The sequence below is a fragment of the Penicillium paradoxum genome, assembly GCF_028828445.1.
Source record: "Penicillium paradoxum strain IBT 22861 chromosome Unknown utg000005l_segment0_segment0, whole genome shotgun sequence".
Lineage (NCBI taxonomy): Eukaryota > Fungi > Ascomycota > Eurotiomycetes > Eurotiales > Aspergillaceae > Penicillium > Penicillium paradoxum.
This window is the reverse complement of record NW_026643183.1, coordinates 427,414-453,516: the sequence shown is the minus strand read 5'-3', so window position 1 is coordinate 453,516 and position 26,103 is coordinate 427,414. Positions and strand designations below refer to the sequence as shown.

General features: G+C 48.5%; 9 protein-coding genes across 9 annotated transcripts; 7 read left to right on the top strand and 2 right to left on the bottom strand.

Moving 5' to 3' along the window:
• Positions 1-58: 58 nt before the first annotated feature.
• Positions 59-2,332, top strand: N7457_005206 (polynucleotide adenylyltransferase; the record flags this gene model as incomplete). The annotated part of the gene is made up of 8 exons (XM_057176251.1): positions 59-207; positions 264-412; positions 476-850; positions 907-1,118; positions 1,173-1,788; positions 1,852-1,966; positions 2,021-2,138; positions 2,279-2,332. 8 exons carry the CDS (start codon positions 59-61, stop codon positions 2,330-2,332), a joined length of 1,788 nt encoding a protein of 595 aa, XP_057030553.1.
• Positions 2,333-7,190: 4,858 nt separating this feature from the next.
• Positions 7,191-8,483, top strand: N7457_005205 (putative proline racemase; the record flags this gene model as incomplete). Its single annotated transcript, XM_057176250.1, has 1 exon — positions 7,191-8,483. One exon carries the CDS (start codon positions 7,191-7,193, stop codon positions 8,481-8,483), a length of 1,293 nt encoding a protein of 430 aa, XP_057030552.1.
• Positions 8,484-9,477: 994 nt separating this feature from the next.
• On the bottom strand, positions 9,478-10,574 carry N7457_005204 (putative mitochondrial phosphate carrier protein (Mir1); the record flags this gene model as incomplete). The annotated part of the gene is made up of 4 exons (XM_057176249.1): positions 9,478-9,862; positions 9,923-10,342; positions 10,401-10,471; positions 10,527-10,574. The coding sequence occupies 4 exons, from the start codon at positions 10,572-10,574 to the stop codon at positions 9,478-9,480; spliced, it is 924 nt and encodes a 307-aa protein (XP_057030551.1).
• Positions 10,575-11,893: 1,319 nt separating this feature from the next.
• N7457_005203 (DUF3632 domain-containing protein) lies at positions 11,894-12,709 on the top strand (the record flags this gene model as incomplete). Its single annotated transcript, XM_057176248.1, has 1 exon — positions 11,894-12,709. The coding sequence occupies one exon, from the start codon at positions 11,894-11,896 to the stop codon at positions 12,707-12,709; it is 816 nt and encodes a 271-aa protein (XP_057030550.1).
• Positions 12,710-13,810: 1,101 nt separating this feature from the next.
• Positions 13,811-15,662, top strand: N7457_005202 (alpha-amylase; the record flags this gene model as incomplete). Its single annotated transcript, XM_057176247.1, has 6 exons — positions 13,811-14,188; positions 14,244-14,810; positions 14,872-14,895; positions 14,946-15,255; positions 15,307-15,559; positions 15,638-15,662. The coding sequence occupies 6 exons, from the start codon at positions 13,811-13,813 to the stop codon at positions 15,660-15,662; spliced, it is 1,557 nt and encodes a 518-aa protein (XP_057030549.1).
• Positions 15,663-17,139: 1,477 nt separating this feature from the next.
• N7457_005201 (MFS transporter) lies at positions 17,140-19,218 on the top strand (the record flags this gene model as incomplete). The annotated part of the gene is made up of 6 exons (XM_057176246.1): positions 17,140-17,194; positions 17,275-17,462; positions 17,532-17,945; positions 18,008-18,383; positions 18,452-18,499; positions 18,563-19,218. The coding sequence occupies 6 exons, from the start codon at positions 17,140-17,142 to the stop codon at positions 19,216-19,218; spliced, it is 1,737 nt and encodes a 578-aa protein (XP_057030548.1).
• A 474-nt stretch (positions 19,219-19,692) lies between these two features.
• N7457_005200 (uncharacterized protein) lies at positions 19,693-20,212 on the bottom strand (the record flags this gene model as incomplete). The annotated part of the gene is made up of 2 exons (XM_057176245.1): positions 19,693-20,017; positions 20,172-20,212. The coding sequence occupies 2 exons, from the start codon at positions 20,210-20,212 to the stop codon at positions 19,693-19,695; spliced, it is 366 nt and encodes a 121-aa protein (XP_057030547.1).
• A 588-nt stretch (positions 20,213-20,800) lies between these two features.
• On the top strand, positions 20,801-21,283 carry N7457_005199 (uncharacterized protein; the record flags this gene model as incomplete). The annotated part of the gene is made up of 1 exon (XM_057176244.1): positions 20,801-21,283. The coding sequence occupies one exon, from the start codon at positions 20,801-20,803 to the stop codon at positions 21,281-21,283; it is 483 nt and encodes a 160-aa protein (XP_057030546.1).
• A 3,285-nt stretch (positions 21,284-24,568) lies between these two features.
• On the top strand, positions 24,569-25,806 carry N7457_005198 (heme-dependent oxidative N-demethylase family protein; the record flags this gene model as incomplete). Its single annotated transcript, XM_057176243.1, has 3 exons — positions 24,569-25,143; positions 25,197-25,319; positions 25,386-25,806. 3 exons carry the CDS (start codon positions 24,569-24,571, stop codon positions 25,804-25,806), a joined length of 1,119 nt encoding a protein of 372 aa, XP_057030545.1.
• Between the last annotated feature and the right edge of the window lie 297 nt (positions 25,807-26,103).

Genomic DNA, 26,103 nt, shown 5'->3' with positions numbered 1-26,103 from the left:
TCTTCTCACGACCTGTGAGACTAGCTCCTGACCCTCACGAGCCCGGGTTCTTTCCACGATGGCTACGCCGCCTGTCCGACAATGGGGTGTTACACCCCCGATCTCGACTGTCCTGCCAACCAAAGATGAAATCTCCGCGAATGACGATCTTATCGCCGAACTCAAGGCTCAGAACAACTTTGAGCTGCCGACTGAAACGGAACGGAGGTGTGTTCGCATTTCACGGAGGCGCAAGCGCTGCGGAACTAACAAGTGCTGCGTAGAAAACAAGTGCTCCAGTTGCTTCAGCGTGTTACAGTGGAATTCGTTCAAGTTGTCAGTCGCAAGAAGGGACTGTCTCCGGCTGCTGTCGAAGCCTCCGGCGGTAAAATTTTCACCTATGGAAGTTATAGATTGGGTGTATATGGACCAGGTAAGTTGTTGGATATGTATGGATCCACTTTAATTTGTCCTCACTGACGATGGTTGCTTGCAGGCTCCGATATTGATACGTTGGTCGTCGGACCCAAGCATGTTGTGATCGATGATTTCTTCGCCGAATTTCCTCCCATCCTGCAGCGAATGGCCTCCGAGGGAGCTATTGAGAAAATGACCCCTGTGCCGGATGCGTTCGTTCCAATTATCAAGCTCGAGCTGTGCGGAATTAGTATCGATTTGATTTTTGCTCGTTTGGTAGTTCCTGCGATCCCTATGAACTTGGATCTGAAGAACAACGATTATCTCAGGGGACTGGACGAAAGAGAGGTGCGGTCGCTCAATGGAACTCGTGTGACAGATGAGATTTTGGAGCTTGTCCCCCAACAAAAGACATTCCGTCTTGCATTGCGTGCAATCAAACTCTGGGCCCAACGTAAGTGGTACTTGATATGTTCGTCACGGTACAAACACGCTCATATATCTGTTTAGGGCGAGCGATTTACTCGAACATTGTCGGGTTTCCGGGTGGTGTCGCGTGGGCGATGCTGGTGGCACGAGTTTGTCAATTATACCCGCAAGCAACTGGCTCCGTCATTGTGGGGAAGTTTTTCCGAATTATGAACAAGTGGAACTGGCCGCAGCCTGTCTTGTTGAAACAGATCGAGGATGGACCGCTCCAGATCAAGGTCTGGAACCCCAAGGTAAGCATGAAGGACTGAATACTTTCGTTGGTTATCTCGGCTAAGAACCATCAGATTTACCACGGTGATCGATTCCATCTTATGCCCATCATCACTCCTGCATACCCCTCTATGTGCGCAACCCACAACATCAGTTTGTCCACCAAGGCCGTGATTCTCAGGGAATTACAGCGAGGTGGTGATATGGTTGACAAGATTTTCATGAAGCAGCTCTCATGGGAGGACCTATTCGCCCGCCATACCTTCTTTACCCAGGACTACAAGTATTATCTTAGCATCACTGCTTCTAGCAAGACGAAAGAGGCCGAGTCTGTGTGGTCGGGTCTTGTTGAGTCCAAGCTTCGTCACCTCGTTGGTGCACTAGATCGCAAGCCGATTGTTGCAGTGGCTCACCCATTCCCAAAGGGATTCGAAAGAATCCATACCATCCACAGCGAGCAAGATATGGAAGCAGTCAAAAATGGGTCTACGCAGCACCAGGCCAAAGGCACCAAGACTGAAATGACTGATGAGACCAAGGATGCTGCTCACCAAGCCGCGATCCAGAACACCCTGGAAAACGCAGAAGTTCCAGAGCCGGCGAAGGTTGAGATCGAGGAGAAAATTGATGGTCAAACCGTCTATACAACGACTTATTATATCGGCCTGGAGTTGAAACCTCTGGAGCCAGGTAATCAATCACACCGCTCCCCCTGCATGACTTATCTAATTTTTTTTTTCTTCTTCTTTACAGGCCAATCGCGATCCCTGGATATATCGACCGACTCACAGATCTTCAAATCAACCTGCACCTCCTGGCCAGGATACCAGGATGAAGTTATGGAATTGGCCGTCACCCATGTTCGCAAGTAGGTTCTCCATCTTCCGATCTCATGTTGCCATTCCGATTTAACTCTCCCCAGCTTCGATCTGCCCGATGATGTCTTCCAGCCTGGTGAGACTCGGCCGTCCCGTCCGAAGAAGAGGGTTGTCAAACGATCGGAGACAGCCGGTCAGAAACGCAGCATTGGCGAGTTGGACGTAAGTGTACAGAAAAGAGCAAGATCAGCCTAATCTGGCAAATCATCAACCCTGGAATTCGCTATGAAACGCCCTGCGATAAAACGAAGTCCCCAGGATGTCGACAAGTAAGAATAACTAATACCAACCTCGATTCCCAGGGTTCATCTGAAGGCGCCGCCAAACGCCAATTTACCTCCGCGACCCCTGCTTGAATGACCTCGTCTAATCTTCGCTCCCTCCATCCCGCCGGGGCTGGTCCCCAATATCCAATTGATGACAGAAAAAAAATCGTCCTCAAATTGCCCGTGGTCTCTGACCTAACATTGCAGTTTGCAGCTCCATCTATTCCCACAAACCGAACTTCTAACTTCTCGCCGTGTATGAGGGTTCTCTACAGCGAACGTCCCGTGCCCTCGAAGCACAAGGTGGGTTCGTTCTTCTCCTTGTCTCTTGTCTTTTGTGTTGCTTGTCCAGCAGCTAGACTAGACGCCTTTCGTTTTCCTTTCCTTTCTGCAATTCGCCTCCTATGGGGCCTATTCCTTACGGCATTTCTCTATGGGCCGGGTTTATTTCGCATATCTGATTGGTGTAGTTTATCGTTCTCGGTGCAGCAGGTGGCCACTCAGTCACGCTGGACCTATTCCTTTGCCCTCTTGCAGGTAGTTCAAATAGTTGAATGCAAGGACGTGTCTCACAGTATGTGGGCTAAATATAATCCAAATATTCTACTTCGTAGTGTATCGCATTTCCACTGGTTGTGGGGATGCTTGGAACAAAGACTGTCATATCGATGGCATTAGAAACCTTCAGGGAAGGGCTATAGGGCAATCTTGGAATAAACAAGCTCGTCAGGTACCTCTCCTCCCAGCCTCAAGGCTTACCTTGACCATCTAGAAGACCCAGGATAACAACTCCAGCCCTCCCCACGCTGCGACTAATTTAGTGATCCCAGTCTACTCTGTACCGTTCTAGATACTTCACTCATACCGATTTTAACAAATAACTACCTAGAGGCACTCAGGTATGAGAACCAAAATTCGGAAGAAAAAAAGAAATGCAAAAAGAAATGCTCACATGCCGATTTGAACGACAGACCTCGTGATTACTAGTCACGCGCTCTACCAACTGAGCTATGCGAGCTGGTTGATATCGGGCTTTCTCGATTTTAGCATTTGATTCAATTACAGACAGGCCCGAACGCACATAGGTACTTACTTTATGAATATCGTTTGGCAATACAAAAAATAGGTAAATTCCAGACTTCGAGAGTTGAGCTTGCATATCTTCCCACTCAGTCTCGGAATTAGATATGTATGCAACACCCAATTCGTCAGTGGGAATGCCTCCGACAGATGCCGCCACTGGCAACCCACCGTGGCCCACATGAGGGGATTTTCCACGAACAAAATCAAAAAAAGAAATGCTCACACTCGGAGTCGAACCGAGGATCTCATCATTACTAGTGATGCGCTTTACCACTAAGCCATGCGAGCTGATTGGTTGAGATAGCTGCCATCTATGTGATACATAAGCTAGTACGACTACAACAGCGGGTATGATGCACTCTATGTTGTAGGATCTACATCGTGCATCTGATGACATGCAACCTGCAAATGTGACATATTTCAGGGTGGATTTATGGAACAAGACGATACTTTAAAAATATACGTATAGAGCGTGGGTGCTCATTCGGTTCTAATCTCGATGACTGCATGGAATGGAAATATATACTGCAGAGCCAATGGCTGATGGGAGGATACTCTGCAGAGTTTCGTGGATCACCCATGGCCTGACGCAGTTTGCAGAAGCAGATGGTGAGCATCAAGCCTTGAGTTCCAATCGCGGCGCTTTGCATGGGCCATTTTTGGGCTTATAGGACAAGCCATGCGAATCGCAGGGCTTTTTTTTTCGGAGCTCATAGGGATAGGTATGGCGTTGGACGCCTACATGTGCTGAGATTATAGTGGCGCTCGAGCTGTATACTCACCGATGCCAATTCTCTGCATTGTACTCCGTACTCCGTACGGGAATGCGGTCTCTGCACACCGCTCAATGTAAAGTCATGTCATGCCTGTTGGCTTTGCGGTGAGGGGGAAAGGCTTGGTTTGGATTTTTAGGACTTTTGGAGATCATATTGATAACTCGGTGGGTTCATCCTGGCCTGTCCTGTGATGTACCTCTTTTTTCTCGGTGTAGGATCAGAGCCAGATATATATTTAGCAGAATCACACCCAACACTTGAAGGACCTGTCATAATTTCTTACCCGGATAAATATACGGAGTATGGAGTACCCCGTACTAGTTAGCCTAGTAGATGCACGTGTGAGTGATCATAAGATGACAATAACCCTGTTATTAAACCCCAACTCCACTTACTTTCCTATAATCTCCCCTCGCTCCTATCCCCCAGTACAACCACACAACCCCGCGGCACTATTCAATCACCTCTACTCCGTAAATATCTTAGATATGCAACCAAGAATGTGCTATGATGATGTTGCTCGGGAAAAGTGAGGAAATATCTGAAGCTTGGGAACCCAAGTTTCTTGGACCGGAAATATTGAGACCGCTCGGAAACTTCCCTATCAGACACCACAACCCAGACAAACCCGATTCATCCAGGCTACTAGACAGGGGAACATTCAATATATCATTTAAGATGTCATACAAGAATAATATCTCGGCAGTCACGCGCCTCCCACAGCCTGGGGCCACCATGTCTCCTAAGGAAAAAGTCCGCAACGAGGTTACTGTAATACGATATATCCATGATCACACTTCTATCCCGGTTTCTTTGATCCTCTACTGGAGCACTAAAAAGGACAGCAATCTAGCACTAGGTCCCTCTGTGATTATAGAATATGTAGACCATCATACAAATATGTACGATGTCCTTAACACACCAGGCTACCCAAGAGCATCACGGGGAATTCTTGATCTGAACATTGATGAGCGCGAACTAGGGAATCTATATGGAGAGTTAGCAAGGATCGTACTTCAGCTTCCTAGACCATCTTTTCCCCTCATAGGGTCACTCAGCCAGACCGAGGATTCAATATGGGAGGTGGTACATCGGCCCCTCTCAATGCCCATGAATGAACTTATTCGACTAGGGTCACTGCCTTCAGCGAGATTACCTAGTCCAGACACCACACTCGCTACATCATCCAGAACAAAGTAACAATCCAGATCATCCAATACAGCCACGATATCGCAAGTATCCAATAACGGGCAGTAATCATCCCAGCGAGGGAACGCAGCGTGTACCTATGAAATCTCATCCATCGCAAGGCATCTATACATAGCCCTGAAGGTTTGATACCGAGTCCACCGTCATTTTTGCCGATGTAGGTCCAATGCTGTCCTCTAGTCCTCAATTGGCTAATTCTGAATTATTCGGAGACTGAACTATCCCTCCGACAGGGAGGGACATATATCTCGTGAGAAATGTGACTTGCTTCATACTTAGCTTCATGTTGCGACACGTTTTTCGCCGAAAGCATCGAGTGGAGTAATACCAACCCCACTAGCCTCGCTTCGATTAGCTCGGCTGTTTGCCCACACCTTTCCCCCCATGGCCTTCATGGTGAGCCTCCTCAGGTTGGAAACCACGACGGTATATGCTCATCGCACATGAGCCGATATACTTCCTGGCTGTATTGTCTAATGTGATTACCTGTATAGGGTCAATGAATGCAACATCAACCAATCAGCAGCTCGCATGGCTTAGTGGTAAAGCGCATCACTAGTAATGATGAGATCCTCGGTTCGACTCCGAGTGTGAGCATTTCCTTTTTGCTTTTGTCTCTCTTTCTAGAGTGCCCGGTCTCAATATCTTATAAGATGCCTCGGATAGCAGCAGCAACCAATCAACAGCTCGCATGGCTTAGTGGTAAAGCGCATCACTAGTAATGATGAGATCCTCGGTTCGACTCCGAGTGTGAGCATTTCCTTTTTGCTTTTGCCAGTCTTCAACTAGAATGCCCGATCTTAACATGTCTTATCGGTTGCATTGGAAAATAGCGCTCTTATCTACTTTCTTTTTTTTGTCTTGGATCAGGAATAACTAACACGGCTGGAGTAAAGCGAGCGCTTGTGGAATTGTTCACGATGTAGATCTATATCGAACACCAGTAGTGTGAGTTAGGATGCCACCAAACCTACTGTGAGACTAACACTAATACCAAGACTTGGGATGTGCTGACAGATCTATCGTGATAGAACCATTAAGAGCCAGCTCCACGGAGAACGGTGGTTTAGGAGAAGGACACACTATACTCCGTACCGAGAACAATGTTAAGTGATAGCCGAACAACTAGAGGAAGCAAAGATACTAAACAGAAAATTTGGAGGATAAGACATACATGCTCTTTGCGCTTAGGACTCTGGTCAATTTCAATCAGGTAGATGAGGGAACAGCTTTGAAATTGTCCAGAAACTCTTGCTATGTGTTGTTCAATGTGTCTAGATCACGTACCTGCAGTAGTACACATGTGTAATCCGGTACATGATTGCGAGCCAATAACTCTCCAGGCATTAATGTAGGATACAGAAACGGACGTGGCCAATATATTTCTCTTAATACGCAGCCAATTATACTTCATGTAGATTTGTCTGTGGTTGGGGTTTGGCCTCTTAGGCGTTGTAAGGCTATACTGGTGGGTGGTCTAAGCCACCATTTGATGTCACATTAAAACCACTTAGTGAAGTCAAAACCTGGGGTTGGATTTATTGCCCTCGTACTTAATAATGGTTATCGTGCAGATTTCCCTGAACTTTGTCCTTTGTCGAGCAACCAGCTCAGGTGGGCTAGTTGGAGGTATACCCCAAGGGTATGCAACATCACCTTGAATAATCCAGAAAAACCGTGAAAACAAGAAAATCGATAACAATTACTGGAATGAAGTACATACAAGTAAGAATGAAAGTATATTCGAGAAACGATTGATGCCCACGCCCTTCAGTTGACAAGTGCCCGCCTGCCTCTTATAGCCAATAAATAAGCAGTATCTAGAACTATCGGGGCCCCATTCCGACGTCAGAGGGGCTATAAAACCATCGCCGATCCCCATGAATGAGGCATACTTGTCTATAGCCAACCATCTCACGTCGAGCAAACTTCGAAGCTTCCACCTCAAACATTATAACATGGAGTTCCCACAGTCCCTCGGCGTGCTAAGCCCCATCAGACCAATAACATGCGTCGAAATGCACACAGCAGGCGAGCCAACACGAATAATCTGGAACGGAATCCCACCTCTAACTGGCACTCTGTTGGAACAACGAGCGCAAGCAAAATCCCAATTCGACGAATTCCGTCGACTCCTCATGCTCGAGCCGCGCGGCCACTACGACATGTACGGCGCAATCTTACGTCCAGAGACCGAGCTGGTCAGCTCGGGAGAAGCCGATATCGGCGTTTTGTTCATGCACAACGAGGGGTTCTCGACTATGTGCGGACATGCGACGATCGCGCTGGGTCGGTTCCTTGTTGATGTTGACGAGAAGATCTTCCCTCGTCGAAAACAGTTGGAATATGATTCTGTTTCTCAGACGACGAGACTCAAGCTGCATGCGCCGTGCGGGGTTGTTGAGGTTACGGTCCCCACATTGGAGTCTGGGAAGTCGGATGCGTCGCGGCCGGTTTCTTTTGTGTCTGTGCCGTCGTTTGCTACTGCTATATCGTTGCAGGTGTCTCTGCCTGAGAAGTATCGTTGGGCTGAGCTTCGTGGTAGGACTGCTGTTACGGTGGACTTTGCTTATGGGGGTGCGTATTATTGTATGGTTAGTGCGGAGGAATTGGGGTTCTCTGGTGGGCTCGGTGAGGTCCAACTGCAGGATATGGATCATGCGTCGAAGTTGCTGAAAGAGGCGGTGGTTAACAACCCAGACCTGCAATATTTGACTCAGGATGCCCGGACTGCTGGGGAAGGGTTCTTGTACGGGATCATGATCACAGATACACGACTCGGACATGTCAGTGCCTCGGAGGGCACGGCGGCTGCCCATGCGCAGCTGGATGCTAGGAGTGAGGAGACAGGTCTTTGCTTCTTTGCGAACCAGGCAATTGACCGGTCTCCGACTGGAAGCTGTGTCGCTGCGAGGGTGGCTCTGGCATATGCCAAAGGGTCCTTGGCTAGAGGCGAGAAGAGAGTCTATAATTCGCTTGTGACCCGTGCATATAGGGGTCTCTCTGGCTTTGTCGGATCTGTCCTTCAAGATGCTAGTACAAGTGGAAAGGAGCAGAGCGTACGAGTCTGTGTGGAGGGGCACGCTTATTATATCGGGTATCATTCTTTCATAGTGGAAAAGGAGGACGGCCTGGGGGTTGATGGATTCTCTGTCAGGGACATTGCTTCATAGGACCTCTTTGAGATAGCCTGTCACATGGTCACCGATCTGTTTGCTTCGTTTGAACGTTCGTTTGTTCCAATTGAGCTTATATTGAACCGTATATGGCAACGTTTTGGGGACTGGGCCTATGGCTTAGCGGGCGACATGGCGCTTCGACAGCGACAAGGCGCTGCTTAGCCACTGGCCCTCCCTATGTATGAGTACTGCATCTTTTTTTTGGTTCATCGTTCGCTTCTGGCTATGTTTTTAGTTTGAATTTACTTCTTCGACTCAGACTTCCTGTCACTGTTTGCCAAAGGCCGCCTTTGAATATGCCTCTTATTCACACTAAAATTGACAAGATAACAACAAACCAGCCACCATAGCTAGCGGTGCCAGTTACTGTTGGTGTCCTGCCTGCTGTCTAGATGACTTACCTGCTTCCAGTCATTGATGATCTTTTCTACCACCACTTTGCCATCAAAACTTACTTCTTATATCCACACGACTAGCTCGTCTTCAGTATCATGGATGATTATAGCACTGCCATGCTTCCCAAGACTCCTGCTTGGAATTTAGATTCTTTTCTGAGATCTAGATGGATGAATGATGTACGCGGAATGGTCTACATGTAGCCAAGGGGACAGAAGAGATGTGATATAAATCGAGGAATACCTACTGCTACAAACCTGTTTACATAGCCCTGAGAACCGAGAGCTAAATTAAAAAAAGAGAGCTGACAAGACTGCCCGTCCTCCAGCATCCAACTTGAGAAGCACTTCGGTGCAACAAAGACACGGACATTGGACATACCTGTCCATTCCCATCTAGTGTGAATTCCAACAGTTACATTACGAAGGGGATGAAGGATGATTGTAAAGGTGACAAAAAGACGAGCTTGTTTTTGAAAGGAAACTGAGACAAAATATTGTACATCGTGTGTGGGGGATGGACAAGGCGTAAAACAAACAGAATTCTAAGGGTAGTCTCTATAATCCTCCCAAGTATATTAGACTCGAGTTCTCTATTTACCGATCTCAACACCACCAGTGGCACCGAGCATGCGCTTGATGTCACCGTAGATGGCGAACTGACCAGCAGTGATGGAGCCGACCATGAAGAGACGGGCACCAATACCACCGTAAGAGCCACGGATACCGAGCTCCTTGGCGATCTTGATGAGACGGGTGACGGTACCCTCACCAGGAGCACCGGGGGTCTTGTTGATCTTGGAGAGCATGGTGTCGGCGGGCTGGGAGATGATGGCGGCGGCGAGACCGGCGACGAGACCGGAACCGAGGTTGATACCGGTCTTGCCGGCGTCGGAGAGAGTCTCCTTGTTGACGGTGGCGAGGATGGCCTCGGAGACCTTCTCGAACACGACGAACTTGGCCATGGTGTAGGGAACCCTATGGGGAATCAGGTTAGAGGGAAGATGCGAGATATAAACCGGGGAAAACAAAACTTACTGCTTGAACAGGATGGGTCCGAATCCGGAGTAGAAGGCACCAATGCCCTCCTCCTTCAGGATGCGGCTCATGGCAGGGAGGAGACCGTTGGCGAAGGTGGGCTGGGAGACAAGACGGATACGGGTGGCCTCAAGGGGGCACAGGGCGATATCAGCAATGAACTCAGCGGCACCGGCGGAGGCGAGGTAGACAGCGGTGCGGTTGTTCTTGGCAGTCTCGTAGCCAAGAACGTTGATGGACTGCTGCTTGAAGAACTCGTATCCACCGAACTTGAAGGCACCCTGGAGGAAGTAACCGGCGGCGGTAGGACCGAAACCAGTCAGGAGAGCGCCAGCACCCTCGTTCTGGATGACCTGGCGGAAACCACCGAGCATACCGCGGTTGTAGGTGACGGGGTCAAGCTGAATACGGGTCTTGACGCTGTGGACCGGAGATGAGCGGGAATTCTTTGCGCGTGCGATTGCTGGACAGAACTTACACATCGAGGGGAGTGGCGGCACCGTGGGTGATAGCGCAGCACATGGCACCGGCGAAAGAGAAACGAGCGTACTAAAAGCACAGAGTCAGTTGGAGGCATGAGCAAGATTCAGGGTCAATAGCATACGAGGTTGAGAGCGCTCATCTCCTCCTTGGGGGCGGTAGGGGCGGCCATTGTGATAGAGGGTAAATTAACGAAAAGAAAAAAACGTTAAGAGAGGAGAGGGTGAAAGTGAAGGTCAATTGAAGCCTTTGGGAGAGAAAGAAAAGAAGAAAGGATTTGAAAGGGATGGGGCCGCCGAACCCGAAAACTTTTCGCCAATGCAGGAGCCGCTCGGCAGCATAAGCCACTAAACTCCGATCGCCCGGTCAACAGAACAGCGTCTCGTTCGCAGATCTTTTACAGGTCGAGGGGATTATTATTTATTACCGCGATGGTCTCATTTAGCACTGGAGGTTGAATTGACTATCGAGCTCAATTGAGGACGTTGCTACATAGTTGGAGCTGACCCGTGTCGCGCCGGAAATAAGCGGGAGGACGGACCGCAAAAACAAGAATTTGATAGGACTGTATTTTAGGCTGGACTAGATTCAGGGCGTGCCTAGATTTGATCCGAGATTCAGAGAGGTGGAATTGGCGGTGTTTGCGGTACAGTTGGTATATTTTGTATACGGAGTCCGGAGTAGCCAGGGCGACCAGAGCAGAACACCCCTATGCAATATCAGACCCACGTTGCGTGGAACAATAGGAAAAGGGCTCTCACCAGCCACACTTCTCCCTACGTCACAGGTGGACACGTAGTAGTCTGACATGACAAAGTGGATATTTGCGGCCAGAATGCCTATTACATATTTATACATACCAACCTAGGCATTTCTAGGGAGATCAGTCCGGAGTCATCTGTGACTTTGGCTTTAAGAGCCGACATTCTACGAGTGAAGAGTTTTCCTGGTCATTTGATCAGAAGCGAGACTTCTTGACTAATATGAAAGGTCATTTGGGGTAGTTACGTACATTCGGCGAGAGACATAGGTACGTTGTAGTTCAAGGATTGGAATCCTGACTTGCCAAGGGACAAACTCTGAGACCTTTGGCGCAGACCGAGAAAATTCCGAAGTTCTTCCTTATTTCCTCATCCAAGGCACAGGAATGACATCTGGCCTTGATTATTTCGAGGTGATAGGGCAAAATGAGATAGCAAAGACTAGAGCGCTTCTGCTTAGCGCCTTCGAACGATATTCCGAGGTCACATCACTAAAATCACAGATGCAACTAACTCAGAACCAATTACATTGGCAGATAAAGGCCACGGAGCTACCTACCAGGTAGTACTACTAGCCTTCAACAATAACATGCCCAAGACCCCCGCTTCGTGATAAGAGACTATCAAACCCCGCGACTTTCGTGTGAGCATTTGACAACCTCCCTACATCGGTCAATTATTCCAAATCAGCCTGTATGCAGTCCTAAATATAATCCACACATCCTCCAAAATGGTCGCTCTCACCGATGATGTTTTTGCTTCTCGATTTGCTGTCCTGCAAGACCTCTTCAGCGACAGTATATCTACACAGAAAGCCGCCGAGCAAGTGGCGTCGATCTCAGTAGCAGACAGCTCAGACGTTGAAGCGGGCATTACTAGCCTGTGGAGCTTGATACTGAAATGTGCATACGAGTTTCCTGAGCACCGTTACAAGCTCGTCGCATTTCTCGTCGAACTCTCGAAATTGCCGGACGAGAAAGACTCAAATGGAGATCCCATTCTGCTTTACGAAATGCGGGTTTGGAAAGACTTGCCAATGCTTGGCTGGCAATTCCGCGACGAGTGGAATGCAACTGTACCCGCTGGACCCCCGGACAGTCGAAAAACGGCGATAGCGAAAATCATCAACCGGGACAAATTCGCTGCAAGTTTGATGTCAACGAAAGAACCTGTATTCGCATACTCATGGTTCGCGTTAATCACACTGCGCAGCGCACTTGAAACACCAACAGACCAGTTGTCTCCAGAGAATCTAGAAGCGCTGATCCCTGCGGCCGCTGCATGGATCGATATTCTCGGCGCAGAGCTCTATTCATGGGATGAGGATTTTGATGGCGACTCCGGCGGGGCTTTGGGGAAAGGAGGCCCACTCTGGAAAGGGAAACATGGCTTCTGTCAAGAGAGGTGGCAGCTTTGGCGAGAGAGGTTCGGGGAGGTGGCTGGTATGGAGGCTGAGATTGGAGATGCAGTAAGAGCATCAGCAAGAGAGACAGAGCGGACGATGTACGGCATTGAGGGATGGGACAGCCGGGCGAAGAGCATGTAATCGCGATTGAATCCTAGATAGCTCTCGTTGACCAAGTGATTTGTCTCTTTGGGGAAACATGGATAAAATAGTGAAAGGGTCGAGTGGCCGCAAAAGCACGCTGTAGACAAGCACAGGCCATGTCCCCACAACACAGTGGACACGTTGTTATTTGCTACCGCCTGTTGTTAACTTGTTCTGCTAAGGCTGTTGAGGCAATTCAAGAGCCATCTTACTCTCGAGCAGATCGTTTCTTCTCGACGAATAAAACCGCTCGGTTTTGCTTGGCCACCTTCAGCGGTCACCCGATTGGCTGAATTTGACTTTCATTCCCACGATCCGAGGTCCACGGGTGTTTGTACTCGCTGTACGGAGTAAGGAGTAGGAAGTTGGAGGTACTACGGAACTGCCATTCTCTAGTACTCCTATCTATTGTGCCCAAGTAGATCCAAGTCAACGCGTCAAATACTTGTGACACTGATTCATTGCATTGGCCCTCTGTACAAAGCTCACTAGGGACTGAACATAACTGAACATACCTGAGAGTCGTTAACACAGTGCAGCTGCGACAGCCTACACAAACACCCGATTTCTATGAGAACAAGCAAAAATAGGAAGCCCAAGTATCTCTGAATGTCAGAAAATATTCTTTGAGCATTTATTTGATCTTCTGAAACTGGCCAAACTTTGCTACGCCCACCCTAAGTCCAACCTACTAAATCTCCATTCTCCAAGAGTCAATGTATCTCGCACAACAGGGTGCCTCAGTGTCACTTGTCAGTTCCATTAGGTCCTGATTGCTGGAATCTGTCATATATTAGAGAGTTGCGATATACTATGATCTTTTTTTTCATTCACTACCACTGTGACCTACCTACGGAGCACATTTCTCCAAACTTACATAGATACTTTCATGTCTGCAAAAGAGATACCAGTCAAATGTTGTCATTCCTAAACGATTGCTTTAAGATCTGCCGAGGGACCACGAAAGAATCTGAGGGTCACTGCCTCCTTCAACTCTAGTCCTTCTATCCCATGAACTAACCCATCCGTTACTGTCTAGATGCCGTGAGACTCGATGAGAAACCGTCGTCATGGTCTCCCTCCGAAAACACACTTATGATGCAGGGCTTCGAATGGCACGTGCCGACTGATCAATGTCATTGGCGGCGCCTGCACCAGGCACTCCCTGACCTCAAAGATATCGGAGTCGATAATATCTGGATTCCTCCTGGTTGCAAGGGGATGAATCCGTCTGGAAGTGGGTATGACATCTACGATCTGTATGATCTCGGGGAATTTGATCAAAAGGGCGCCCGAGCCACGCGATGGGGCTCGAAGGAAGAACTCCAGAATCTGGTATGGGCGGCACGAAATATGAACGTTGGGATCTACTGGGATACAGTCTTGAACCATAAGGCCGGGGCTGATTTGACCGAAGACTTCAAGGTCATCAGAATGGACCCCGAAGGCAAGTTTTCCTCTGCCACGGAGACAAACGTTGATAGTTGTTAACGAATCCACAGATCGGAACACTGAGATATCCCAACCCGAGACAATCGCTGGTTGGGTCGGGTTCGACTTTTCGGGCCGTGGTGGGAAGTACAGCATGATGAAATACCACTGGAAACACTTTACCGGTGTGGACTGGGACGATGCAAGCCAACAACACGCAATATACAAGATTGTGGGACAAAACAAAGACTTGGCTAGTGACGTGAGCGATGAGCACGGGAACTATGACTACCTGATGTTCGCCGATCTCGATCATTCACACCCAGAAGTTCAAGCTGACATCTTAAAATGGGGGGAGTGGATTGGCACCGAAATGCCCATCAGTGGCATGCGAATTGATGCAGCAAAGCATTATTCAGCCGGTTTCCAGAATATGTTTGTGAAGCATCTACGCAATACAGTTGGCGCTGATTACTTCTTCGTTGCAGAGTATTGGAGAGGAGAAGTCAGGTTCCTTTTGAGATACCTCGAACTAATGGATTACGAAGTCTCCTTGTTCGATGTGCCGCTCTTGGGCCGTTTTGCAGCTGTCTCCAAAATTGCAGGTGGGGATTTACGGAAGATCTTCAAAGGCACCTTGGTGGAAAAGGCGCCGTTGCATGCAGTAGTAAGACCCAATTATCTTGTGGAAAGAAGGAATTATCGCTTATAAAGACCATCGTCGGTAGACTTTTGTTGGCAATCATGATACGGTATGTCCAGCTCCCTACACATAGATTCAGTCGAGCTGACAATTCTATAGCAACCTGGACAGTCATTAGAGGTGAGCCCTAATCGACCTCTGAACCATTGTACGGGCTTGGTATCTGATGCCTTAGGGTCTCCTCAGACTATCATTGCACCGTTCTTTAAACCTTTAGCATATGCTTTAATCCTTCTTCGAGCCCAAGGCCAGCCGTGCATCTTTTACGGAGATCTCTATGGGATTAACGGTGGACCCGATCCTCAACATGAAGCATCATGCAGCGGAAAGCTTCCCTTACTCACGCGTGCCCGCAAGCTGTATGCACACGGAGAACAGCGGGAGTACTTCAATAGACGGAACTGCATTGGTTAGTATAATTCCCTTGAATATGAAATAGCAGTTCTTATGAATTATGCAGGATTCGTGCGTTATGGGAACCACAAATACCCCTTCGGTCTCGCCTGCATCTTAAGTAACGGTGGCTCATCGTATAAACGCATGTTTGTTGGTCACAACCACGCCGGGAAAATATGGACGGACATCCTGGGGTGGCGAAAGGAGACAGTCCATATTAATAACCGCGGCTACGGCGTGTTTCCAGTTGCTGCCATGAGTGTCAGTGTTTGGGTCGATTCTCGAGCCGAGGGAAGAAGTGACATAAATCGGTCTTTGTAAGTTCCATTGTCTCTCTCATGATGCATAAAATGATTTTTATTATGTATTGATACTAACTGGTGATATTAAATCAGCAACCATGACATCTACAGTCTCTAGAAATGCAGGCGAGAGAATGTCCATATGGTCGTCTAATGATAGATAGTCCTCGATATTGAGCTTTGATATCTGTATGTATTGGAACCTGATGAGTATGCATTACTGCATTCAAGGATGGAATTTGTCTACATGTATATATGTACCTCAAATGCGTGTCGGCCTCCTTGTTATAGCAGTTCTACTTCGTGAGGCAAGGAATAAGGCACCAACTCTCTCGGAGCGTTTCTGCCTTAGGCAGAAAAACACACTTCATCCCCTCCATCTCGGACTCATTTTGCTTTTTGCACGTAATTAGCGCCCTTATTCCAAGCAATAATCTCTTCTAGGCCTCGTTTTATCTTTCATATTTGTTTCCCCTACCTATGGCTGCAGCAGACCGTTCTAGATTGGTGTTATCGTGACTAAAGGAGATCAGAGCAGATCGGCCACAAGGCCGAACTCGTCAACGAGCGTGACCGAAAACGACGAGCAGTTTTGGCTTGACCGCCAGCCCGACACCCGAAAAGACCTCGGGACATGCCCAATGTGTACCTCTGTACCCACCAGACGGCGCAAGGTCTAAGGACACAACGCTGCTTCAGGGCACTGTTGATTGCTGACTGTTCATCAGATGTGGAGTTTCGGGACCACTCCCCGAGGGGGAAAATGAGTCAAACCCACCGCCCCCCAGCCTTGGGGTCCCCGCTCCAGGAGTTCCCCTATACCAAGGACTGGCTATAGCCTGATTGAGCCAATTGTTCCGTTGCGCAAATTATGCTCATCATGGGAACAAGTGCTTGAGCTCACCTCATTGGTTCACACTAACAGCACAAGGGAGACAAACTAACGCAATTGCTAGTGCAAGACCGATCGATTGATCGGCAGGGTTTGCATTCCCCAATACTTCGTACGCATCGAAATTTCCAAATGATTCGATGCATGCGGTCGATATATTTGCTTCAAATTTCTCATAGCTCCAAGTCGACGCAGCTTGTGTTGGTATTTTCCCGAGTGAGAGACGCCGGCTCATAATGTAGGCGTGGTGACAATCGGTCTACTGTGCGAGATTCCATGTGATTTCGTACGGTCATATTTCGCCTCGCCACTTTAGCAATCTGCATCATCTTGGCTCTAATTTCCCGCCTAAAAGTTGGGGAAAAGCCGTCTTATCCGAGCGAGGTCTACTGATCAACAACTCTGAGTACCCAATGTGACATGACAGGCTGGAATTTTTCTGGTCACATTTTCCCAGCTGGCTTCGCACAGAGCACATAGGCTCCATTTGTCAGATTTAGGGCGCATAAACAAAAACTGCTTGTCAGATGTGGAGCCGAATCCACAGTCAAGCATGCCCTCTATTTGCCTGAGTCAAAACACGCACTAGGACCTATGAGGGTAATCCTTTTCCAACTCGATTTCTTTATAACTCTTGTGTCCCGCCTGGATCTTCATTTAGCGCCCGAACCACCACTTTTGTGAATGAGCCAAGGCCATCAAGATGTCGGATCACTTCAATTCTGAGCAGAATATGGAGAAGGTCATTTCCCAAACAGGTTAGTCGTCCTCTTCATTGCCGAGGCTTGATATCTTGTACCTTTTAAAGTTCAAAATAAATACTAAGATTGCTGCATAGAGAATATAATGGCCTCCTCCAAGTCACAACACTCCCATGAAGCTGAGAGTCAAGTCTCAGAAATTGATCATGAGCCCATCCAAGAACGTTATGGAAACCCTTCATACTCCAGATTCCGCCGGGTGGCCTCAAAAACAATTGTTACATTCGGGCCCAATGACCCTGAAAATCCTGTCAACTGGAGATCGGTATGTCTAATAACAGTCGATTGCTCGATATGAGTAGCGAAAACAAAGAAAACTAATTCGTTCAAACAGAGAAGGAAGTTCCTCGTTCTCACATCTGGTGTCATGCAGGTCCTGAACAGTACCATCGGCTCATCGATTTGTAGCGGCGCCATCCCCCAGATCGCCGAAGAGTTCGACATCACCAACGAAACAATCCTCGTCTTACCAATCTCCATCTTCCTCATCGGCTACGTTCTAGGACCATTGCTATGGGGTCCTAGCTCCGAGTATTTTGGCCGGAAGAAACCTCTACTTATCGCCTATTGTTTATTCATGGTATTCACGCTGGCGTGTGCTGTGGCAGACTCATATGCTTCCTTGCTTGTGTTCCGATTGCTCAACGGCATGGTTGCATCGGCGCCTATCGCTACCGTCGGCGGACTGTTTGCAGACGTTCACGACGACCCGACATTGCGAGGTCGCTTGATGGCTTACTTCATGGCGGTAAGTTTACCGCAGATATCCAGATGGAGAGGCTCGGGCATTAGAAGCTAATCTCTTAACAGTGTACAACCTTCGGGCCAATCATTGGACCATGGGTTTCTGGTTTCGTTGCAGTTGTTAGCTGGCGTTGGTGCTTCTGGATCGGACTCATTCTATCGGGAGCGAGTCTTCCATTGGTTATTTTCATGCCTGAAACCTATGCACCAGTCATCTTGAAGCGCCGCGCACAAAAGTTACGCAAAGAGACAGGGAACTCCAGCATAGTATCGCCATTGGACGTTCAGAGCCGCGACCTGCGAGAAATGCTCCTGATCACAATCTCACGACCCTTCCGCATGATCATACATGAGTATATCGTGTCTTTGAGTTCGTTATATCTCGCTCTCGCATACGCTATTTTCTACCTTTACTTCCAGGCATATCCAATTATCTTCCAAGGTTGGTGATTTGTCCAGCTAGCATATGTAACATTATATCAAAGAAGCAGACTAACGAATACTATACAGGCATTTATAACATGAGTCCTGGAGTATCCGGCTTAATGTTTTTACCCAGTGAGTAGATCAATGATCAATACAGCCTCTAAGCCCAGAGAATCGAACTCTAACCTTGAATAGTCGGCATCGGCGCCGTTCTCGCTTGCTTCGTCTTTTTGTGGTATGATGGCTACCTAGCCCGAGCGAAAGCCCGCAACGCCAGCTGGACCTTCATTGAAGAATACCGTCGACTCCCACTCGCCTGTATCGGTGGACCGCTATACGTCATCTCCCTCTTCTGGGTAGGCTGGACAGCCTCACCAAACATCCACTGGGTCGTTCCCTTCCTCTCCGGCATCCCCTTCGGCATGGGCTATTTGCTGATTTTTATGGCCATGTTGAACTACCTAACAGACGCCTATGAAACCCTCTCTGCCAGCGCACAGTCTGCCGCAAGCTGCACGCGAAGCATTCTGGGTGCTGTTCTTCCACTCGCAGCTAAGCCGATGTTCAACCGGCTCGGCGTTCCCTGGGCTTGCAGCTTGCTCGCATTCATCAGTCTTGCTGTCTCTATCATTCCGTTTGCGTTCATTCGCTATGGTGACCGTATCAGAGCTAACAGCAAGTTCTGCCAGGAGCTCAAACGCATCAAGGAGGCTGAGCGGTTGGAGTTGGAACGAGAGGAGCGGATGGCCAATGGTGATGATAACCTTGCGCCCATCCCGTCTCGCAATACTGGAGTTTCAATGTCGAGAATCGACACTGCTCGCACGGATAGAGCGTCCATCATCTGTTGAAGAACTTGCCAGCAAATGTGTACTCGCGGCTGAGCATCTCTCAGCTTTCCGATGAACGAGGGACTCATTTCCACAAGAGCTACGTGAGCGGCAGTCACACATGGCTTGTCCATTTGGTTTATCGGTTTGGCGATCCAAAAGTTTTTGATTTTTCTTTTCCTTCTTCTATTCATGAGGCGAATGACACGACCATATATTATTGTCTAATGTTCAAGCAAAACAGGACCTCCACCAGCTGCATTGAAGCATCCTCCCATTACCAGGGGGAAAAGAAAAACGCACAGGTGCCTGCTATTTCCCCTTACGTTCTGGTTTCTTTCTTCCCATCTCCGAGGCGTCTCACTATTCTCCTACCAGGGATCGAAAATTGCATCGGGCGAGCGTTCGTACTGAAATTTTTATTCATAGTTTCCATCAGGAACACCCCAAAAGCGCATTTAGTCTAGTCTTAATCAAACTTGCTGTTTCCATTATCTACTCTCGCTTCAAACCTACCTTTTCAACCTTGCGTAATCCACAAGTCCCCACGCCGCAGGCTGCTATCATCAAGGCAAAACAAGTCCAGAAGACAGCTCGATATCCAGCCATCAATGCTTTGGGCGAGTCTTTATTAGAATATCGAGATCCCTGCATGACACCAGCGGAGATGATGGCAAGGCTGGTGAGCTCGATAGAAGTACCAAATTGTGCAACGGTATTGAAGACCGCACCTGCGAGGCCCTGTGTCTTGGGTGTCCAGCACTGAGAAATCTGGTGACGAGCACCAGATGATCTGCGTGCCGGCGAGGAGCCAGCAACCCTGTTCCGAGATTGAGACCTATCCCTATGATGACGTTAGACTGAAAGCGAAGATCTGCTTCGAGGGCCGATAGATCTTGTTGCAAGACTGTGAGAGACGAGCATTGAGTCGGAAGGCAGCAAATATGAAGATCTTATGATAAACTGATACCGACCTGGAGTGAATTGAAAGTGTAAGAATTACGATCGTTGTCATTGCGGGTCAGATTGAACTGTTCGACTCACCAGAGAAGTAGATTATCAGCTATTTCAAGTCCATCTCGATGGTAGGTAGTCCAACGGTTAGTAGACCATTACTCATGCCTCCACAAAAGTGATACCACTGAGGGCGGTGATGAGAATGACTGCACTACCCCGAGAAAACTTCTCGGAGTGAGTCTCATGGCAATATTTTAGACAAGATTGTCTTTCTGATGATTGTCATGCCAGCGACGCTCCAAGTGATCCATGAAGCTGGGAGTGCAGCATTAAAAGCTGAATTGGGTCATCCAAGTCGACGCCAGATTTACAATTCGATCATAAGATCTGGCTGTATCGACGGTAAATATGATAAATATGACTGTTATCTCAAGTACGAGTTGTAAGTCACAATGGCATAGCAAGGATTAACCAAAAGGACCTCCCTAGATCGCCTCCATTGACAGTGACGGAGTTAGGAGATTGAGAACTTCAAGTCCGAGAGGCTTGGGCTCTCCGATCATTCTTCGAATTGTCAGCAGGATGTAAATGAACAAAGACCCCAGAGGATCCCCTGATCATCAAGAATCAACTTTCAATTTTCAAAATGTCCAAATGGTCGTGGTCGTCGGCAGCAAACGCAGTCGTGCACGAGTATTCCAGAAGACCTCTCTCCACGCCTCACAACTACAGCCCGCTCCAACAACATCAAAAACTCCTAATCACCGGGCCCAGTGACGATGGAATTGGCGCAGAAAAAGGTCTCTGTCTAGCATCCCAACCCCCCTCCACTATCATCCTTGCTGGTCGCAATCGAACCAGGATCCAACTGGTTATTGAAAAGATCACTCATACCAGTCTGGCACTGAAGACAGTCCCCATTGTTTTGGACTTGAGTGATCTTCCCTCTGTGCGAGCAGCCGCCAATAAGATCAACGGATACATCGACCATATTGATGTTCTCGCCAGCAATGCCGCCGTCATGTCCTATCCGTGTAGCGCGACGAAGGATGGGTTGGAGGTACAGTTCGGGACAAATATTTTTGGTCCATCTCTCTTTACTGGTTTCGTATCTCCCCAGGTTTCGTGACGCAGGTCCCGGGGCATGTATCGTCAGTGTGAGCAGCTCTGCACATCGATTTGAGGGGATTGAATTCGACAACGTTGATTCCGAGATGCATCATCAATGCAATGCTGCGAGCGTTCTAAGATCGGACTTGTTAACACCCGAACTTGTCATCTGGATAGAATGGAGCTGTTTACGGTACCTGCAAAGCATATAGATAGTCGAGGACAGCATTGATCCCAATGACCGTATAGGGCCATGAATATCCCAAGTGAACAAGTCGCTGCTTTCTCCGTTGAACCTGGAAGCATGTCCCGTGAGAGGCTAACAGTGAATGATGTCTAGTAAGAATTAGGTATTGCATCACATCTCCAGCGCCACGTTGATTTTGGGTGGATCTCGGATGTTACATCAAAATCCACAAAACAGTGGGTACATACGCCTTCTCTTGAGAGACTGCCATGACTTACTCGACGTCTAGTTCCCAATCTTGAGAATGCAGAGAGGAATTCCCTCCAGCAAGGTTATGCTACTAGTTCAATTGCGGCTCTGGATCTTGAGCTCGAAGACAAGTGTCTCGGGTTCGTGGTTTCATCTGAATGTGCAAGTAACATATACATATATCCAGCATCCCCGGTCTCATATCTTAGTGATGGCCAGTTAAAACAGCAAACAGACCATGCCTGTGGGAAAGAAAACGCAGAGATACTTTGGCGGGTAGGTGAACGTCTTCTCAGACCGGGATTCAAGCTATGAAGGGACTGTTGTCATCCCCAAAACTATTCGGGAAGAATGCTCTTCGACTTCTGAGCTTGCATGCACTGTCATTCTCGCCCACCCCAGAAGCATCACGAGCACTGCAACAGATGTCAGTGCCGTTGCATCGCAAAATATACCTCAATTGGGAGAGCATGATGCACGTCTTCCAATTATAGCCGAACCTCCCACACCCACTTTCTGATGATTACAACAATAAAGAAACCACAACCCCTGTCTGGACAGATGGAGGGCACGTCTTACGACTATGTACTCCAAGTAACAGACCAACCCTGACACATAAAATCGCCATGTGATAATCAAGAATGCGGTTCCTTCGGCAATACCCATCCGCCGCAAGCCCAGCTCTGGAGATGGCAAACACCCAGGCCTTCTTTGGGGTAATATTTGCGGCGGCGAAGACATACTTTGGGGGCTGCGCTCGGCTGGGGCGCGAACAATGCAAAGGATCCAGCCCCATTTATAGCGTGTGTCGGATATGAGGGGGAATACCACACTTAAGATATACATCTCAACGAGGCCACATGGCTAGAACGACCATCTCGGACCAAAATGCCGTTGCTCCCGTTGTGATCCATAGCAATTGATTATGTGCAGGCAGCTGATGCGAGACCGTCTGTGCGCAAGGGCAAAAGGCAATGCCAACGAAAAGGCAAAATGCAAAATCCAAATCGGGGGCACAGTGGAGGATCTGACAGGGCAATTGACAAAGCCCCGAATGGTGACTTGCATTGGCTTGCACTCTAACCACTGCACTCCAGGTCCAGGATGAAGAGTTTGATGGATGCAAGGATTTCGGTCGAGGTCCAGACTCCTCCAAACGCCTTGGAGCTATTCTTTCCGCATTGATTGGCCGGTGTGGGTTCTGCGATTGGAAAATGAGTGAATACAAAGAAGTTAGCTACGGAGTACATGATGTATACGCCGCAGGTACATCATAAGGCAGTACGAAGTACCGAGTCCGTACTTCGTACAGGGTTCTCCCTTTCGCCTGGTTCCGAATCAAATGAGCAGACCAAAGACCGGTGGCAACAACCTGTTATGCTTTGTAGATCGATCCGTTGGATCCTGGTTCTGGTCTGCGTGAATGACCTGAGCAGGGGGCATCAGCGTGGGGGTGGGAGCTATGACGGTGGAGGCGACACCCAGAGCAGGAAACCCCCCCTAAAAATCAGACCGAAAAAGAGCTTGCGTACTGTGCGGGTCCGAGCGAAAAAAAGAAAAACGCACAAGGCGTACATTAATAGCGGCAAACGCGCTTTTCGCGAAAGGGGGATGTGCGGTTGCAGCGGGAACCCCAGATGGAGTCTGTGGAGCCTCTCAAAAGGCATTTGGGTGGCCTTTTGCCTTGTTCCCTCTTGGATACTTTCCAGCTCGAGTTGGAGAGCTGAGTGTGACCGGGTTAAAGAAAGATGTAAGGACATTGTTCAACGTAGCATCGCAGGAAAGAACCGTGAATCCCGTGGCCACAATATATCGCATCGTGGAATTCGGAGAAAGGACCTCTTCCGAACAAAAGAACGCCCCTCAATTATCCACCCCACGAGGCTCTCTGATACGTCGGACTAATTACATGTGCCCATTGCCCTAGTTCGGGTGATGTGATGTGTGAGCTAGATCGGGGTTCGGGCCAGTCAGATCTAATATCTTGCCCCCCCTAGGCATTGCCTGAGAAGGGGGGCGATCCCCAGCTGAAGTCAGAATCAAACATTTCGGCTTTGACTCCATCGTACTCCGTACAGACAAACATGACATTGCTGGCATCCGCCATACGCGGCTCGAATCAACTCCTAGACAGATGTCTCTCCGGCAATATCCGGGAAAGCCCCGATCTTTTTTTTTTCGGCCCTGTTCATACGCACGGACATTATAAGAGAGCTTGACGATTTGAAGCTAAAGGCATCCGGTGCCTAGATCGTGGGGCCCGGGGCTATGGGGCAATCCCGAGCCCATCGCTGGGCCCTGGTTTCCAAGCCATGGCTGGTAGGGTGTTAGTAGGGTGTTAGTAGGGTGTTAGTAGGGTCTGGGTAAGGTCTAGAGCGAGATAGGAAGGGCTTGCCATCTCCACCCTATGAGTGCACAGCCCTGTCACTTCGCCTGAAGGCTGGACAAAAAGCAATCCCCAATTGCCCCCAAAAACACCGATCATGTGGCTGTCAATACTCTCCGGCAGAGGCTTTTTTTTGTTTTGCGGGGAATCCCTGGGCGTATCACAGCAGTTCCGCACCAGTTCGCTAAATCAGGAATGTGGAATGCAGCTGCCATACCGTTGAATTACCCATTTTTATTTTTTGCCTGGCACTAGTCGAGCTGACCTGGGTCTTGTCTGGTGATCTTGCTAGTTCGGTGGTCCCGAGGTGACTTCATACCCCCATCTTGAATGATATTTATACCAACCGGTCTAGGTCTTAGTCCACCATGCTCAGGCCCTTTTTCTTTCTTTACTTTTTTCGGTGGAATTTTCAGCGCTCTTGATTTGTCGTTTCCATCAAAGAAAAGAAGGTTGAGAAGACATAGAATCCTGGGAAAACTATGACCGTCTTTTCACTCGTGGCCATTCCGATCTGCGTCTTTCTTTTAGCAGTGAGACACCAGAAACAGCTGCTCCAATGGCTGTCACAAAAGTTAGGGTGGAAAAAATGCTCTGAAGAGGCGTCGAACCCATCTGATGTCCAGCGTATGGCACCGTACCCAGCCCAGCCCATCAAGGGCAGGGAGAGATACCGCGTGATGATGGACATTCGCAAACTCGACGCTCAGAACTGGCTCACTCTCGATAAGAACTATATGGACGAGCACCGGGTGCGGACCCAATTACTGCACGAGAAAAGAGAAAACGTCCTGCGTTGTCTGCCAGAGTCCATGGAACCATGTCAAGAAGCATTGGAGGAGGTTTCGGACTTCCTCTGCGAAAGGTTTCCCAACATGTTCACCATGTCAATGCAAGACAAGAAAAAAAACATCACCAATCAGATGACTCGTGATACCTTCACCGTCAGCGGGCGAGATTCCAACGAAGGATTGACCGAAGCACTCGAGGCCGCTGTCCGTCTCACGATGGAGGACCTCAGTATTCTGATGATGAACGAGGAAGGAGAATATTACCTGTAGGTCCACCCCCCATCTACCCAGAGATCCCCAAATCTAACAATCAAACCAGAGCAGCGAGTGCGAGCCTCTTCCCAACGGGATGGACCGTAAATCAGAGAATTGGCTGGACCATCTCTCAACTGCATGGTCCCGTGCCACTATGGCACCAGCAAGTGGCCAACTCGGTCAGCAAGTGAGTAGACTTGCAAATTCAAAAGAAATCAACACCTCCCCAAGCAAAATATCCTAACAATCCCAGATTCCTCGCTCGTCTCACCCCAACCTCCCCAATGGAACGATCAAACTACTTCGTCGAAATCAAGGCGCCAAACGAAAATCTCACTGAAATCCTTTACCGACCCGGTGCTCTCTGCGAGAAAGAATTAACCAATCCACTCCCATCAGAGATCCTGATTCGCCGGGAAAGGCAAACCTTCCGTCGACTACCGCGCACAGGGGCGATCGTCTTCGGCGTGAAGACGTACCTCACGCCGCTAGACGAGCTCCCAATGACCGAGTTTGACAATCTCGCCAAGGAGATGAGCACTTGGCCTGATTATGTGGGTGAGTATAAAGGAAAAGACGTCTGGGGCGCCAAAGTCCTGGAATATTACCAGACACGAGTTCGCGAGGAGCGCGGAGAAACAGAGAAGAAGCAAGACTTGAAAATCGAGGTTTGACATGTCTTTGTAGTATTATATTTGTCGTTATTATTCGCATTTTGGCTCTGGAAGATCAAAAATGGGTCGGCTATCGTTTTTTTCTGTCGCAACAAAAGGTGTGTTTCTTTTTGTTCTTGTCTGGCTATGTGTGTAAAACCTTTGCTGTTGCGTCTTTTTTGGTTTACTGCTCAATGGGGGAAATTGGACTTGGGATGTGCTTTCTTCGATTTGACGAGATTATGAGACAAATGTGTTTATTGAAGCTAGCAGAGATGACGAAAACAGAATGATTTTTTCTATTGAATTAGAAAATGT